At 29.4% G+C, this 16387-nt stretch overlaps 2 protein-coding genes across 2 annotated transcripts in view; one reads left to right on the top strand and one right to left on the bottom strand.

The window, feature by feature from the left end:
* Window positions 1–16387, top strand: part of LOC129230035 (vacuolar protein sorting-associated protein VTA1 homolog) — a 212381-nt gene that overhangs the window by 143592 nt on the left and 52402 nt on the right. The window lies entirely within an intron of this gene.
* LOC129230510 (multiple PDZ domain protein-like) overlaps window positions 1–16387 on the bottom strand; it is an 80906-nt gene that overhangs the window by 45600 nt on the left and 18919 nt on the right. The window contains exons 8-16 of the mRNA XM_054864912.1: window positions 14722–14796; window positions 11946–12025; window positions 11686–11847; window positions 10257–10580; window positions 6052–6294; window positions 3404–3469; window positions 2378–2603; window positions 1666–1867; window positions 117–236 (exon numbers count right to left, since the gene is read on the bottom strand). Of these exons, the coding sequence (XP_054720887.1) occupies window positions 117–236; window positions 1666–1867; window positions 2378–2603; window positions 3404–3469; window positions 6052–6294; window positions 10257–10580; window positions 11686–11847; window positions 11946–12025; window positions 14722–14796 (1498 nt within the window). The remainder of the gene's footprint in view (window positions 1–116; window positions 237–1665; window positions 1868–2377; window positions 2604–3403; window positions 3470–6051; window positions 6295–10256; window positions 10581–11685; window positions 11848–11945; window positions 12026–14721; window positions 14797–16387) is intronic.

Raw genomic sequence — 16387 nt, 5'->3', positions numbered from 1 at the left:
GATATTATGATTCTCTGAAAATGAAATTGCGCTTAGTTATCCATTTACTAGTCAGATCACTCTAATTACATTAGACTTAACATAAAAACTTTCAAAAGGATAAGCAAAAGTGTTACCGCGGTGAAGGTTGACGAGAAATGATGGATGGCGTAGGTGAAACATTGCCTTCATGAATTTTAGCTAAAACGGCTGATTGTTGATGAACCGCAGCATCAGTCGCTGGAATGTATTTAATGCTAGAAAAAAATAACAATAAGTTGTTTCATTTTTTAATGTAAAATACATATGAATACATTTTTACTGTAACTTATTCAGTTGATGTTGAATCTTTGAGAAAGTTTTTAAAAAACTGCTATATGGTGTAACTGCAGCGCTTGAAATGATTGGTGGTCTGTTGGCTCAAGACAACTAAAAACTGATCCCCATCACCACAAGATAAAACTCCATAGTTTGCAGGACCAGTGACTGCTTGCCAGCAATAAAGCCAATTTCTTTTTTCTTTTCTTGCATACTTTCAGCAATTTTGTACATTTTTATTCCAGTAAATTTATCATTGATTCAAGATCAGTTTAATGTATTCAATGATAAATTGAAGTTATTAATTATTGTTAATAAAGTTTGATAATTTTATGAAAAATAAATAACATACAAACGAAAATGTTCTTAAACTTATGTAGAAATAAATTTCACATTAAACTCTTAATGAATGAGTATTCTTTTCACCCTTACTGGTCCATGAGACCAGTAACATTTTTTTAAAACTTCTAACGCTGATAATTGTATGTGTAAATTTTCAAGCAGAAATCATTAAACTCCGGTCCAAACTCTAGTTATGAGACATAGTAATTTCAAATTTGGCACTAGCTATGAAAAAAGAGTGCATATTCAAACTTTTACAGTAGGTTTAGTGAAATGATTTGATCACTGTGAATCATTTTTATCATTAAGTAACATTGGCATAAATTTCAGACAGTAAAAGAATAATAACAACAATAATAAAATATAACAAAGTTTATAACTCTTATGCAATGTTGTTACGAAAATAAAAAATATTTTAGTACAAATGCTATAAAACTTTAAACTCAAAAGGTTAAGGGAAACAATGACTAAAGATAATGAATTAGCCTTTAAATGATGTGTTCTTCCATTAAGAAATATATTCAATTCGCTTTTAAAACACTCTGCAACTAAATTAAAATTCAGTTCTGTTGCCAACAATCAGTAACATACACACTGATGATGTTATTAAATCAGTTCTTAACTTATAAATTGCAGCACTAATTCTGTTGGAAAGACAATATTTATATATTTTCTCAGCATTTGTAAAAGTGAGACATTTTCTTTAGTTTTGTACAAATAAGAATGCCTATTTCTAATCTTTCTAAGACAGAAAAAAAAAAACTTAATACTAACAGTTTCAAAGTTTACAATATTTATTAATGTTTCAGGATATCTGACAATATATTATTAGCTTCTATTTTTTAGTTAAAGCCCAATGTTGCCAGATGATTTTTTAACCATAATTCATATTAAAATGGAACCATAATTTTTTAAGCATTTTTCTCATAAATAGAAGAAGAATTATAAGCAAAAAAACTTGCTTCATTTTTTTTTTCAATTAAAGAAATCAGGAATTCAAATGTTTAGTAAAAGCTGTCTACATACACAATATCAGAACTTGTCAATTCTGCACGCCTAATAATAGCTCTTGCTTGAGATCTGGTAATGTTACGCATGTTTTCAGAATTGACGGCCAAAATGTAATCTCCAGCTTGAACACTGCCATCTTTCTCAACAGCACTTGCGGGACGGATGGATTTCACAACCATGCCATTCTGTCCTCGATCGGCAATGTCGAGAACTAAGCCTGGAAACAGAAATAAACTTATTTTTTAATGCTAAAATCACTTCATTGTGTTTAAGAATCCATAAGAGCAGTGGGTGCATGTAATCAACTGTAATAATGCCATTTTTTAGGGGAGAGATAGTTACTTTTAACAGAGAAAGTCCTAAAGTGTATATTGCCTTTTTCATCTTCATATTAGTGAGAAGTTTCTTTTTCAAAGTTTGTAAATATCAAAAGAAAAAAAAAACTTATTAGGATATGATAATCAATTAATTTTAGAGCAACTATTTGAAATAATCAAAATAGTGAAGTTAGGATTGAGACCTCACAACATGAGTCTACTACAGTAGCGTGGGAGAGAAATGAGACTGTTAAATGTTAGTGATTGTCAAAATTGCAACACTCCTTGGTGTCATACAGATGTAATCAAATTAATACAGAAATACAAAGCAATACCGTTAGCATCATTACAAAGAGTATTAAGCATATTTTCCATTAATGAAACAAAATAAAAGAGAAAAAAAAGCTTACCCAGTTTGTTGTTTCCCTTTTTAATTTTCACCACTCTTTCTAAAGCTGCAGGTAAGATAGGAATATCAAATCCCCAAAGCTTACCACTGGAAGACAACCCAGGACTGCTGAAAGGGGTGGAACAACGCGAATCGTTCCCAAACGAAAAGAGAGAGGAAGGCGTTTGTGATCGAGTGGCAAAAGTGTTGTGAGATTCTTCATATGTGTGACACACTCCATTATACTCCTATATTTAAAAATATTACAACCTCAGTAATGTGTAACACAGAATTTAAAAAAATGACTCAAAATTTCTAAAATTGTACTTGGCTTAGAGTACATAATAAACCAGGTGCAGAAGAGAATACAAAAAAAATTTAATTTAAAAATTTAATATTTATAAAAAAAATCTTAATACAGAGTGCCAATAAAGTGTTATACTTCTTGAACGTTTATTCCACTAACAATTTTTTTGATACAGAAAAGTTTCGAAAATCAAAATAATGTAAACACACACAGGGAATAGACATTTAACGAAAGTATTGAAATTGCTGGGCACTGGGATCCAGGAACAGCTTTTAATTCTGATTGACAGAAGTCAAAACATCCTAACTATTTTAATTGGTTGGGGATATTTTGCGGGATGCATTTTATGAACAATGTTTACAGCACAAAACTCAAAACTAGCTACAATCAATGAGTTTAGAGCTCCCATCGAAGGAGAGTGCATTCAAATACAGATTTCAATGCTTGAGAATGTTTTGTATCCCACAGTCAGCATTGTCGCTGGGCCTGGGCCACAATGGACCACAATTAGAACCATTTTGTTAAAAGGCTATTTTATACATTTCCTCACATTATTTTTATTTTTGAAACTTTTCTGTCTCATAATAATTATAATGGTTGCAGTCATTCAAAGAGCGGGTGCATTCATTTTGCTGGGACCTTCTCTATTGTCATGCAGAATATTTTATAAAGGATACAACTTGTATAAAAGACATAAAAATTTAGAATAAACATTCCTAAGACCATAACAGAAACACTTACAAAGATTCGAAGGGCATTTCCATTTGCAATAATAGTTTCTGTTTCAACTGGTTCTTTGAATGAAATCTAAAACTCAAACTCAATCATTAGTTACAAGAAAAGTATAACAAATATTACTAAAACTCATAATATAAAAACGTTATGTGAAGTACATGGCATTAAAAGATGGTTAAAGTTCATAAATGAAAAAGCTATAAATTTTCAATAAATCAAACAGTCAATTTTTTTTTAAATATTAATAAAACTAGTTAAACAAAATAATGAACACAAAATATGCAAATTATAAGGGAGCATTTAAACATTTTGCTTAAAAAACTTTGCGATTAAAAATTTATTTAGTAACATTATCTGTAGTGTAACGAACTTATCAAACTCCGCTACCATAATCGTATTGACGTCAGAGTCACTGATGTCACTGGGGAAAACATTCTCTCAGGGACAGAGTAGATCGAAACGTACTTCAGAGATGTGCGAATTGGCGACACACTCTGTCATGTTTATAGTATTATGTAAATAGTTAATATAGTAATTAGAATATTAAAGTCCAGTATTATGATGCATGAATGAGCAATTACCAATTATATGCCCCAGCGAGCAGTTTCCATAAAGGGAACCATAACATTTTCAGAAATTCATTTCATCAACTCACACTTTCTCAAGCAGCAATAATACCGAAAAAGAAATGTCTTCTTGAACAAAGACAAAAACTGAACATTAAGCAAAAGGTTTTTAAAAAAATTCACATTTGTCAGTGAAAATACATCATAAAAAGCTTCTAGTATTATATTTGTTATGTTTCAATTGGAGTTTTATTTTTTATCTTTATTTTTTAAATTTTATTTATTTATTTTTATTTTATTTTATTTTATTTTATTTTTATTTTATAGAGGAAGAGGGGGAGGGGTGTAGTACTTTAATTTTTTGGGGAGTATAAATATAAATGTAACACATATAAGTCAAAATAATTAAAAATTTTATTTTAATTACGTTGAATCACTGAGAGTTTCAATATGAACAACAAAAAATGCCAGAGCTATAAACATATATCTACATGTAAACAGTCTGAATTCTAGGTAACATGTAAAAATTTATAGGCAAAAGAAAAGGGCAGAAGCTGAACTCCCATGACTTACCATGCAAATGAAGTCCTGATCAGTCAGTTAGGATTGGTTGGGGTAAGTGGGACCCTTTTTGAGAATAGTTCTGTTTTGGAAACCTTATACAAAAGTTTTGAAACAACAAAAATTAAACTTATTGTCTCATTTTATCTTGGACATTGTTATGAACAAAAGTTCATCATTATTTTCTAAAATAATGCTTTAAATATTCTTAACAATTATATTTTTTTAATAAATCGGATGGGCGTCCCATTTACCCCATAGTAAGGGGTGAGTGGGTCACCCCTCTTTTATTTCAATTAAATGAAGCATATCTAAAAAAAGGGGTAAGGGGGTCTTACATGATAAAGTATGTATAAATTTTTAGAGTGAATTATGTTTATGAATGCATCCATTTCTCAGATATTTACTGTCTTTTAAATCTGTATCACAAAAAATTTTAAAACGAAAAAAAAAAAAAAAATATATATATATATATATATATATATATATATATATATATATATATATATATATAGGTGTGTTTAATGAACGAAATACAGTTGACTAAGATCAATTTGAGTAAATTTGCCAAACTATAAGTTGAAAAGATATTGGAAACACTAAATGAAATGTGTCTATGTGAAGTTGGCTAAGGAAGAACCATTATTGCTTCATCCTCAGTAATCATTCCATCATCTGCACTATGCCAATAAAAAGTGTATTCAATTTCTATTCGTACTTGCAAATTCAACAGTATTTTTAAAATTTGTATCATCAACTTCCAACATTAGACCTACTTAAATCTTAATGATTTTCTTTCATGTACATAATCACCCGCTTTAGCAGTTTTTGTAGCTAAACTATCAATTCCTACTAAGTCGTCATAGTTGTCTTGTATATCACCAGTACAAATATTTAATCAGAGTTGCTTTTTATTTTGAAATCCTCATTATTATAGAGGACCCACTTACCCCTCATAGCAAAAATGTACGGTGTAAATGGGACCTTTCCTCTTAAATATTTATTAATAATAGTTTATACAAAAATTCTTGTTGCTGTATAAACTTTAAGTTAAACTATGCATGAAATATAAATTATCATAAGAAATAACAAAAACTAACCTGGAAACAATTCTTTGAAAAATGTTTCTTGAACTCACAAAAAAAAAAGAATTTTTTTTTTAATTAAGTGCTATGACCTAGAAAAAAAAATCAACGAATCCCAATGTGCAAAACCAATCATTGTGATGAAACTTAACATGATCTGTGCAAAAAAGTTTGAAAACTTTATCCATATTTCTGTTTTAGGGGGGTGACCCACTTACCCCAACCAACCCTATAACAAAAAAGAAAAAGTGTGAAAGTGTGAGCCTTTGATCACACTAAAATGATAACACAGTACTCAAAGTTTGTAATGGACAGAAACAGAATGGAATTTACACTTGTAATTCATCATTTGTGAAAAATACTACCCAACAGAGTCGTGTTTTTTTTTTTAAACATTAAGTATAACTTAAAAAACAAACTGTTCTGTAGGTCAATTTCATACCTTAGCAGGAACACTTTTGGACAAAGTTGTAGGTTTAGCAATGCCTAACCTCACCACTCCTTTGGGCACATGTTTTAAAACCTGAGTGGCCATGTCAAAGTTCGTGTGCCGAAAGTTGATGTTATTGACGGATAGCAAACGGTCTCCTGGCAACAGGCGACCATCGAGCTGTGCTGCTGCTCCCGGCACTAGACTCCATACGATGATCACATTTTCATCTTGAATGCTAGGCATCAGTGTATCCTTGAAGGAGAAAATGATCCAGAGCAATTCAGTCACTTATAAAAAAGGCAATAAATAAACAGTGCATATTTTATTCAAATGTTTGATTCATCATCCAAACCGAAAAAAAATGAACGCTAAAAAGTGTTTATAATTACTTCGAAAGATGATTAAGACAAAGTGGAATATCATATTGAATAACATTGAACCCAAAGTATTCTGCCTCATAAAAGTAAATTCCTATAGAAAAATACATATTATAAAGATACCATACAAAACTCAATCCTTCAAAAAATGAAATAAATTTAAAAAAAAAAGCCTTGCCATAAAGATTTTTTGCACACATGCACATTAAGATTTGAAATCCTAATTCAGTTAAACAATTTTTCACATTATGGAATAGAATCTAGTATTTTATAATCTGTAGCATTTTAGAATATTTGCCTCAGAAGATCAAAAAATCTAATAGTATAATCAACTACCAAGGTATACATGAGAGAATTTGCCTCAATTACAATTTGTATATGCACTTGAAATCTTTGTTCTTAATTGAAAAATAAATTTTAATGTGAGTAATAACAGTAAAAGAGGAACTTTTCTTTTTTGTAAGTATTAATTTTTAACTATTTCAAAAATATAAAACATTTCATTAAAAATTAGATACTTTTATGTGATTTAAATTATAAAGAGATAAGTAACACCAAAAGGCAAAAGTTTGGGGGCAGAGGTTTGAAGAGGTATTAAATCACATAAAGTGTACTATTTTGCTATTTGTACATTTAAAGAATTTAATGTAGATCTAAAGCAAAAATATCAAACTAAATTCAAAATCAAATACTCATCAACAAGAACATTTTGCTCTGCTTTTCCAGAAAATTTTACTATTTTCTTGCAGTATATACCATAAGGAATAAATAAAATGAAATTTATCTTTACAATCTATAATGAAAATAATATTTTTAAAATAAATATTTTAGTGAAACAAAATGAAAGTATACTTAAAACTTGAAATTAAAAATAATACCAAAAAAACTGCCAGAAGACAAAATTTATGAAGAGCAAGCTATTCAATTTGGAAGATGCAGACATAAACCTAGGAGTAAAATAAGGTTAATTATATAGACATTCCCTTTTAAAAAAGTGAAACAGAATATAAAATGCACAAAGTGGGGGGAAAACAACAAAATCACAAAAATAAAATAGTTAGGTAGAGAAATATGTTGTTATAGTGTAATCATGCATAGCATTCAAACATGAATTAAGAAAGAAAACATTTCTCAAAAATAATTATGCATGCAATGCATTGAACAAAGTAAAAGAAATAATGATACATAGCGAGTCATGAGGTAACATTGGCAGCAGTATTGGGAATAAGGAAACCATAAGTAAACGAGATCATAAAGTGTACTAAAGAATAAATTTCAATGCATCTGCAACAAAAGTTTAAAACCTTTTTTCACTGCTAGTTTCCACATGATACATTTACAAAGTGTGATGATAATTAATAGCAAAACATATTGACTAAATAGGGAAGCCTGAATTATTTTTTTTTAATTCTTTAAATATATTGTTACTTATTTATCAATTTCAATTAATTTATTTATTTATATTTTTTGTCACAATGTGTTTGACACAAAATGTCAAACAAATTCTCAACTTTCCTACCCTTCTAAATTTCTCTCGTTTATTAAAAAACTAATCATAACCACAGTGAAGTTCATTAAGTAATTAATCAATTGATTGCTGCAATTGATTAGTAAATTAGGGTAACTTAGAACCAAGTGGGTTCACTTTCACCACCTTATGTCTTCTTTCAAGAACATTTGATTTCAAAAGAAGCTATAAGGCTCTGTACTACACCAGAGCCGTCCAAAGAGCTGACAGCGCCCAGGGCGAAAGTTTCCTGGCGCCCCCCCCCCATACACACAGAAAAATCAAGTTAGTTATAACATCAATGCATAATACATATTTGAATTTTTTACATATTAATAAACAGAAAAATCAAAGGGCTATGCATAATACAAATTAAAACACAAGCAATGAATCTGTTTTTAACATTTGTAAAACATTAATGCCCCAAAAACTTTTCGAAAAATGGAAATGTTAAAAATCCAAATATTTATCTAGTAAAATGTTATCCCACTAGATAAAAAACAAACAATTAAAACTGAATTGGTTATTCATATTGATCAAACTAAGAACACGAATAAATAATTTGCTGATTATAAATAGAAAATGTATTTGTCTAAGTAAATTACATCAAAATTAAATTTCAATCTGGACTAGGGATTGCAATACCGGTATACCGATATTTCGAGCAATTTTGCAATTTCGATATATTGGTATTTACTGAAGTAAAATACCGGTATTTAAGGTATTAGCTGAAAATAATAAATAATTTCAATTAAATAATTTTAATTTAACAAACTAAATATCTACTTATATTTTAAATGTTCATTTCTTTTTCCATGCTACAGAACCAAAATCCATCTATTGATGTAAAAATTTGGCTTCAAAAGCACAAACTAATAGAATATCATTAAGCAAAATTCGCAGAAAAATGCAAAATGATATTTTCATTATAAATGGTGAGATGAATCGCATTTGTGCATTTTTGTGCATCATGTTTTTATTTATTTTTTTTTTTTTTTCTAATTCCCTGATCACTCACTTTCCCTTTTTGTGCAAGTTAATTTCGAGTGTAATTTCGAATGTATTTGTTCTATGAATAATTTATTCCAACCATCAATTGCAGTAATACTTTATGATACATTTTTTTAAATATTTATCTCAACTGTACTGAATTTTGTTAAAAAAAACTTTTTCTTGTTAGTAAATCAATTGGTATTTTTCTGTCACTAGTATTGGTTTGTTATCATGTCTTGTCGTTGTGTCAAGTATAACCTTGGCAAGATAATATTTATAAATTATAGTGCCTTAAAAGTTTCATAGATGATATGCATAATCATTTAACACATATTTTCAGATATTTACATAATTATAAATTTTAAGAATTTTAAAAAGAACGCAAAAACGAATAACAGGAACTAATTTCTAACTAAGATTAAATTTCGTCAAGTTTATCGTAAATTTCAAACCAAAGATCTAATAATAAAAATCAAATGCAAACCTCTTCTGCTCGAAAGAGAATGATGTTAATATTGGAAAAGTTAAATCGTCTCTTGCAAAAAAAAATTACAAATAGTTATAAATCTAAAAACTATATATATATATTAAGTATACAAAAGAAACACACACACAAAAGTATTCTCCAGAAAATAACATGCAAGAGACCGAATTATTTCAAGATGAATACCGACCTGCGCGAATTCAGAAAAAGTATTTTCTACTGTTGTAAGGTTGAGCACTAAATGAGTTCCAAGCTTAGAGACAATTCAAAAGAAGCATTATGTGTTTTATTCTTTTTTTTTCTAATTATGAAATTTGTTCCTTCATTTTATATTTGTTCACAATACCTTTTTGTGAATAATACAATTTTTGTACAAAATTATGAAATGCCGCAACGAAACAATATGTTTTCAAGCATTTTTTTTGAAAATACCAAATATCGGTATTGAATTTTTAGTCCAGTATTGCAATCCCTAATCTGGACTAATCCAATTATTCTTTTCAAGAGTTTTTTGGTTTTACTTGTACCAATTTAATATCAGCTTTGTTATATGTTATAAACAAAGATGTTACTCTTTTGCATGAAATATTTGTAAGTTTTAGGGAGAAGCCCACAAATACTCAACTACACCGAAAATCGCTCAGAATATACTTTTTGTGCTTCTATATTTATTTATAATGAACAAGCACTAACCTTTGATAGAGAGTTACAAGGTTTAACACTAAACTATCGAAATAAAGAGTTATCTAATAGATTCATTGATACCCAAATTCCTAAAAAAAATTTAAGTTCCTCACAATGCTATTTACAGGGCATTCACAATACATTTATACCACATTAATCAGATTCAAACCTTGTATTCAACAATGCTGAATCCCAGCCCCTCATCTCCTTTGACCAGATCTATAAAATGAGGTTCGCTGCTCCAGGTGGCCAAGGAGGACAGCAGCTCAAGCGATCTCCGGTTCAAATTCTTGCAGTTGCTCTCACAACATTTGCGAGACGCCAGAAAAGAGTCTGACTTGGCTTTGACAAGTCTTTCGGACCACGGAACGAGGGAAAGGTTGCTGGTCCAGTGATGAGAGCGACCACACACAAGGTATATCTTCGGAGGCAATGATTTGAAGATGGTTAACACTTCTGCGTACTTAATGTCTTGTAGTTTTTTACCATTAACCTGAAAATAGCCATATAACAAAAATTATACTGAAGAAATAAGTAAATGAGAAATTTTAAACTTCAAGATGGATTTTGAGGAATATACTTTATAAAAGGTATGCATGAAATATTTACTTGTGGGCAACAAAAATATTTCCGATTGGAAAAAGGGAAATCGAGGATAAAATTTTATATGACACTTTTTACATTAATTGAAATATTATTGAAACTAGAAACTATAATTTTGTCTTTAAAGATTGGCAACACTAGAGTGTGTTCACGTCTTTGCAACTTGTCACTTCTCACATTTTTTTTATCTTTTTTTGAAACTAAAGTGTATTTTGTAAAAGAATTTTAGTATAATATTATGATTCATTGAAAGGTTTATTTTCTAATTGATAAGGAGTACTATAATTGCTAATCTATGCATTCAAATACTGTTGTAAATAAATGATTGTAAAAATATTATTTCATTCAATAGTTTTACAATACCAAGTAAATTTTATCACTTAAAAAAAAACAGGCACCAATCTACAATATTTAACTCTTTGATGATTTTGAATGTCATACCATGCCCTAGCTAATATGTTTCAAAAGCATTTTACACTTATTTTCTGACGATAAAAGTTTGTTGTCAAATGGTCAAAGGCGCAGGGCGGTAGCTAGGCATTGATAGAAGGTAGGGCACTTGATTTACATGGCAAGTTATACCAAAAAAAAAAAAAAATCATGGGGAGAATTTCACATTTCTTACTTATGACCCAGGACTGTCAGAGGGTTAAATGGTTGTGGGGTGAAAAAGGCATTGAATTGTTGATTCAAAAGAAACAATAAATCCTCCTAAAACTCTAATAAATGCATCAATGCAAAATTGAAACATTTAATTCAGACACAAGTGAGAAGCTTCTAGTTTCTTCTATTACAATGCTAATGAAGCACTTGGCTTGTTTTGTGTTTAATTGATTAAGAGCTTGAGTAGGCTTTACTGTAGCAAATGTGTTACTTTTTTTTCCAAGTGGCAGAGAACTTGACAAATTAATAAGTTGTTACAAAGTACTATATTAAAAAAACTAAAGTAACAAAGCCATTAGTTGCATTTACCAACAAAAGTATGTAGGTATTACCTCTAGAAGTTCATCGCCAATAAAATATGCTCCACTTCTATCAACACTGTAACCTTTACAAATGTCAGAAATAAAATGATGAAGAACTAGGTTTTCATCCCTTCTTGTTTCAACGTTAAAGCCAAACCCAATCTCATTGTCATTCTTCTGCAGTGCTGTGATCTAAAAATATTTAATTACAATAATTATTAACATTACACATGACTCATTGCTAAAGTTAGTGGAGAAAGGAAAAGAGAGATAGAGAAAGAAACACCTACGATCACTTCACTCTTAGGCTTTAAAACACTTTCCCACTTTGATTTGATTTCTTCAATATTAACCGAATTTAAGGAAAATACTAGGGAGGGAGAGAGAAAAGAAAGCTATAGAAATTGAACATCAAAAAGTTATCAAATTGCATTAGAACTCATAGATTGTATTAGAACACTTAGGTGGAAGTTTGTTACACCTTTTTGAAACATTTTCAAAACGTAGTTAACTATCATTCAATCCCATTCAAGAATATAGTACATAGTTGAGTATCAAATAATACTTGAATAATCATACTTTAATCATTCACTAGTAAACTCGATTTGCGACTTTTTAACCAAATTACATAGCTCAGAACACTTCTCAATCATTATCATTTTACATGCTAAATTTAGCAAATAGAAGAATTAACACTAGAAAGACGACGTTTTCCGTATACCTAGAAAGATTAGCAGCGGTCATTTTGACCGCTATACTTAAAAATGTGAAAATGATTTATTTTTGGGATTTTTAATCATAGGAACGATGTGTTTTGATGCAGTATAAATTCATTTAACAATTTAATCATAATATAACCTGTAAATTAGTCTGAGACAGTTTTTTTTTCAATTTAATTTTATGTTCTATCTAGTGAAAAGCATATATGCAGTAAGTAAATGTTATTGCGAAAGATTAAATTTGTACAAAATAGAGGACATTTTCTACGCATGTAATTACTAAGAAGTATTTTCAATCATTCTATGATTCATTTCTTAAATGCAAATATATCGTAATATACTTTACTCTTCTTTACAATATTTACAAATAATCATCTTCATCACTTTGCCTTCACATGAGCCACAAAATGTCTTTTTTCAATCAGAACAAAATATCATAGTTTTACTTCCGCATTATTTCATTTGACATCGTTTTTGTTTTTTCCCTCAGGTCTACTTTATCATCATCTTTTTGTGCAATGCTAGGTTTTGAAAAATTATCTCAATCAATTGATGAAAGTATGTTATTTTCATCATTAGGAATGCATTCCTCCCCAGATAATTCAGACTACACGTCCACACTAGAATCAATTTCAGGCAAATCCTGCAACAGTTGCAGGAATTCATTGTCTGATAAGTTTTCCTTTACAACGGTCCTTTGCGACATCATAAAGAGAATAATTATGCTGGACCTTTCAAGAACATCGAAGGAAAGAAAAGCCTATGTTTCAAGCCAAACACATGTTTTGGTGCACAAAATAATTCAGCACAAGTTTTTAGAATCCACCTGTTATAAATAAATCCCTTTTCAAAACCAAAATAATATAATGTGTCTGGTCCCATGCTTTTCAAAGTCACCTTTCTCAACTTTGCCCCCTGCTATAACAGCAGAAAAAAAGAAGCACATGACCAACAGGTGTTTCGCCTTTTCCTAACAGTTGAAAAAACGGCACCTGACCAGCAGATGCTACTCAAACCCACTAATTACAAAAAGAATGCTATTCACCCTGACAAGTAACAGAAAATCCATAGTGCACATATCTGATAAGAGAAAAGTGAACAAAACCCGAAGCATAAAAAACAGCGGTCAAAATGACCGCCGTCAGTCTTTCTTTGTATAAACATTTATAGCGACTGTAATAATGGGTCTAAAGAAATAAAATTTACTTTTGTGAGATCGTAATAAATAGTTAGGAAAAGTCAATAAAGGGAAAAGAGTTTGAAAATAAAATGCAGTTAATATGAGCGTTTGAAAATCGTTTGCAGTCAAAATGACCGCATCCGTCTTTTTAGAGTTAAAGAATTTCTTCTCTCAAGTTTCTATACAATGTTTACATTCCAAGTTACTTTTGGTAAGTCAAGAGAAGATTTGTTAAGACAACAATAACTCATGCTCTGATTAAATGACTAAATTGCAAAAGAGGATATGTAAAATGGTTAATAGTTTGCAAATGTGCAAGAAAAAGATACAACTTAGGACAAAGTCTAGTGAGATCAATAAGGTAAGAAAAAGCTAAAACAAAAGCTGTTCCAGCAATTCAGGTTGAAGTTGCTGCTCGTGTCAGATGGAAATATAAAACTTTTCTTTTATTTTTTCTTTTGCATAAGCTACTTTACAGAAACAAGCTTCATTGGTACAAACATGAAGACATTCTTATTATATTAGATACCATGGAAACTACAGCATAGCTTTTACATGGGAAGAGGATAGAAAATTTTACATCTTTTTTATTTACTTTTTGACATAATAAGTTTTTTTTTTTTTTTTTTTTTTGAGATACAGTAAATTAAAATTGATTTCTTCTCCCCACTATTTTTTTAAATCTAGAACTATTCCTCACAGTGATAAGACTAATATTTTTTTTATTTCTTTTTTAAAATTATTATTCTCTGTTTAAAAGAAATCATATAACCACCATTGAAAGAAAAAGGTATTGTACCTTTTTTTTTTTGCCACAAAAGGCAAGTTTTTCATTTTGGGCTCATAAATTAATTTTCCAAAAGAAATATATATATATATATATATATATATATATATATATATATATATAAGTAATTGACAAAATAATTGGGAACTCTTAACCATTTTTTAACAATAAAAAGAACATTCTAGTTTTTTCCAACATTTTTGGGAAGTACAGATTATGTCTTTGAAAATTAAAAAAAAAAAAAAAAAAAAAGAGCAACAGCTACACATAGCTTTTAAATAAAATTTTAAAACTTAAAAATTCTGGGCAGTTTCCGAGATGAAAACTTTAAATTTTTACAGGAAACGATGATTATAAAATACAACTTAAAATTAACTAACCATTATCTGTGTTGGAATTTGAAAATGACCTCCGGGATGTATTATATTCATAATTTGAATGCATTCTATCAGAACCTAGTGGGGAAAATACAAAGTTAAAAATCAAATAACACATGGTTAAATAAAATAATTAATCGGACAAAATTAATTATGTCCATCATGTAGTATCCACATAAATTTATTATTACCTATACTTAATTTATCAAAACATAACAACCAAGAACAACTGCGTTTATATTACATTCACTTTTTAGAAAATATAATGTAACAAGACAAATATGCAGCAGAATACAACTTAAATAACTTGGCTTGAAATTGAGTAAAACATGATGAAAAATTTAACAATTTTAAACGTTAATCTTATATACATATAACTACCAAACTAAAAGGGAGTTGAATGTGAAATTAGCACTTTTATGTTAAGTTGCAGTTTCTGAATACTATTTGCATTTTGCTCGTAATATTTCTTTGAACTATTTAAGTTTTTTTTACATCGCATCAGATTTAATTCACTTGCTGCTAAAAGATAGGCATTTAGAGTTAGTACTTGCACTAAATGGAAACAAACAGTCCGACTAATAAAATATGACATGAATTCTAATGCATTCTACAAGATATACACAACAATTAGGAGCTACAATTTGAAAAAAATGGGGAGGGAACAAATGACAAATGTAAATATTGAAAATTATTGTCCTCATTAATTAAAACAAGACTTGATCATATAAAAAATTAGTGTCAACAAAACATTTCAACTTTATAGAAACTAGAATATTCAGACTCATGCCATGTATTTTAAGATACTCTGAGAATTGCTTGTACTTAAATATGGAAGGATCTTTTTAGAGAAATTTCAAGATCCAACATTAACTAGTTATTTATGAGTTCCTAAAGGGGAAAAATGTCTCTGATAATGAAACACAATTCAACATCCTCAATTAATGGATAAAATAAATTAACAAAATAATTTCAGAACAAGGTCGAAAAACTTCTCTTTATCTTTAAATCTCAAAATGACAAAAATAAATGAATAAATCAATAAAATGATCGTTCCATTATGTTTAACATTTTATTACCAATTTCAGTATGAGGAAAATAAAAATATTGAGAAATTTCTTCCATAGATATCAAATTAGTTTATTCTTTGAATGTTTCACTTTTTTTAAACATATAGAACTGTGTTTTAGTTATAAATCTCCTTTTCAGTGCATAGCATTTTCTTTAAATATAACTCATTATTCTCTAAAACGAGCTGATGTGAGCATCACATGACTTCCTTTTACACCAATTTAATGCTATTTCCCTATTATTGCAATTTTGATGTGATTCAATAGTTAACTCTCAAAATGTCACCAACAGTGGTCAAATTGAAACCAGATTTTAAAAAAAAAAAAATCTCCAAATTTGTTGCCAAGTTGGTGACAAAACTTGGCAGCCAAAAGACTCGCGATATATCGCCAAGTATCCGCCAAATTATAACACCACTTGAGTTTGAATCGAAATTAACAATGATTCCTCCCCCCCCTAAAAGGTGCAAAAGACCCCTTTAGAAACACCCGAATGCGACCAAAAGGAGAGGTGCACAACTAGACCCCACTAGGAGTCTACGTACCAAATTTCAATTTTCTAGGACATACCGTTCTTGAGTTATGCGACATACGTATGC

Source organism: Uloborus diversus, chromosome 9 (genome assembly GCF_026930045.1).
Source record: "Uloborus diversus isolate 005 chromosome 9, Udiv.v.3.1, whole genome shotgun sequence".
Lineage (NCBI taxonomy): Eukaryota > Metazoa > Arthropoda > Arachnida > Araneae > Uloboridae > Uloborus > Uloborus diversus.
This window is presented reverse-complemented; position numbering and strand designations above follow the sequence as displayed.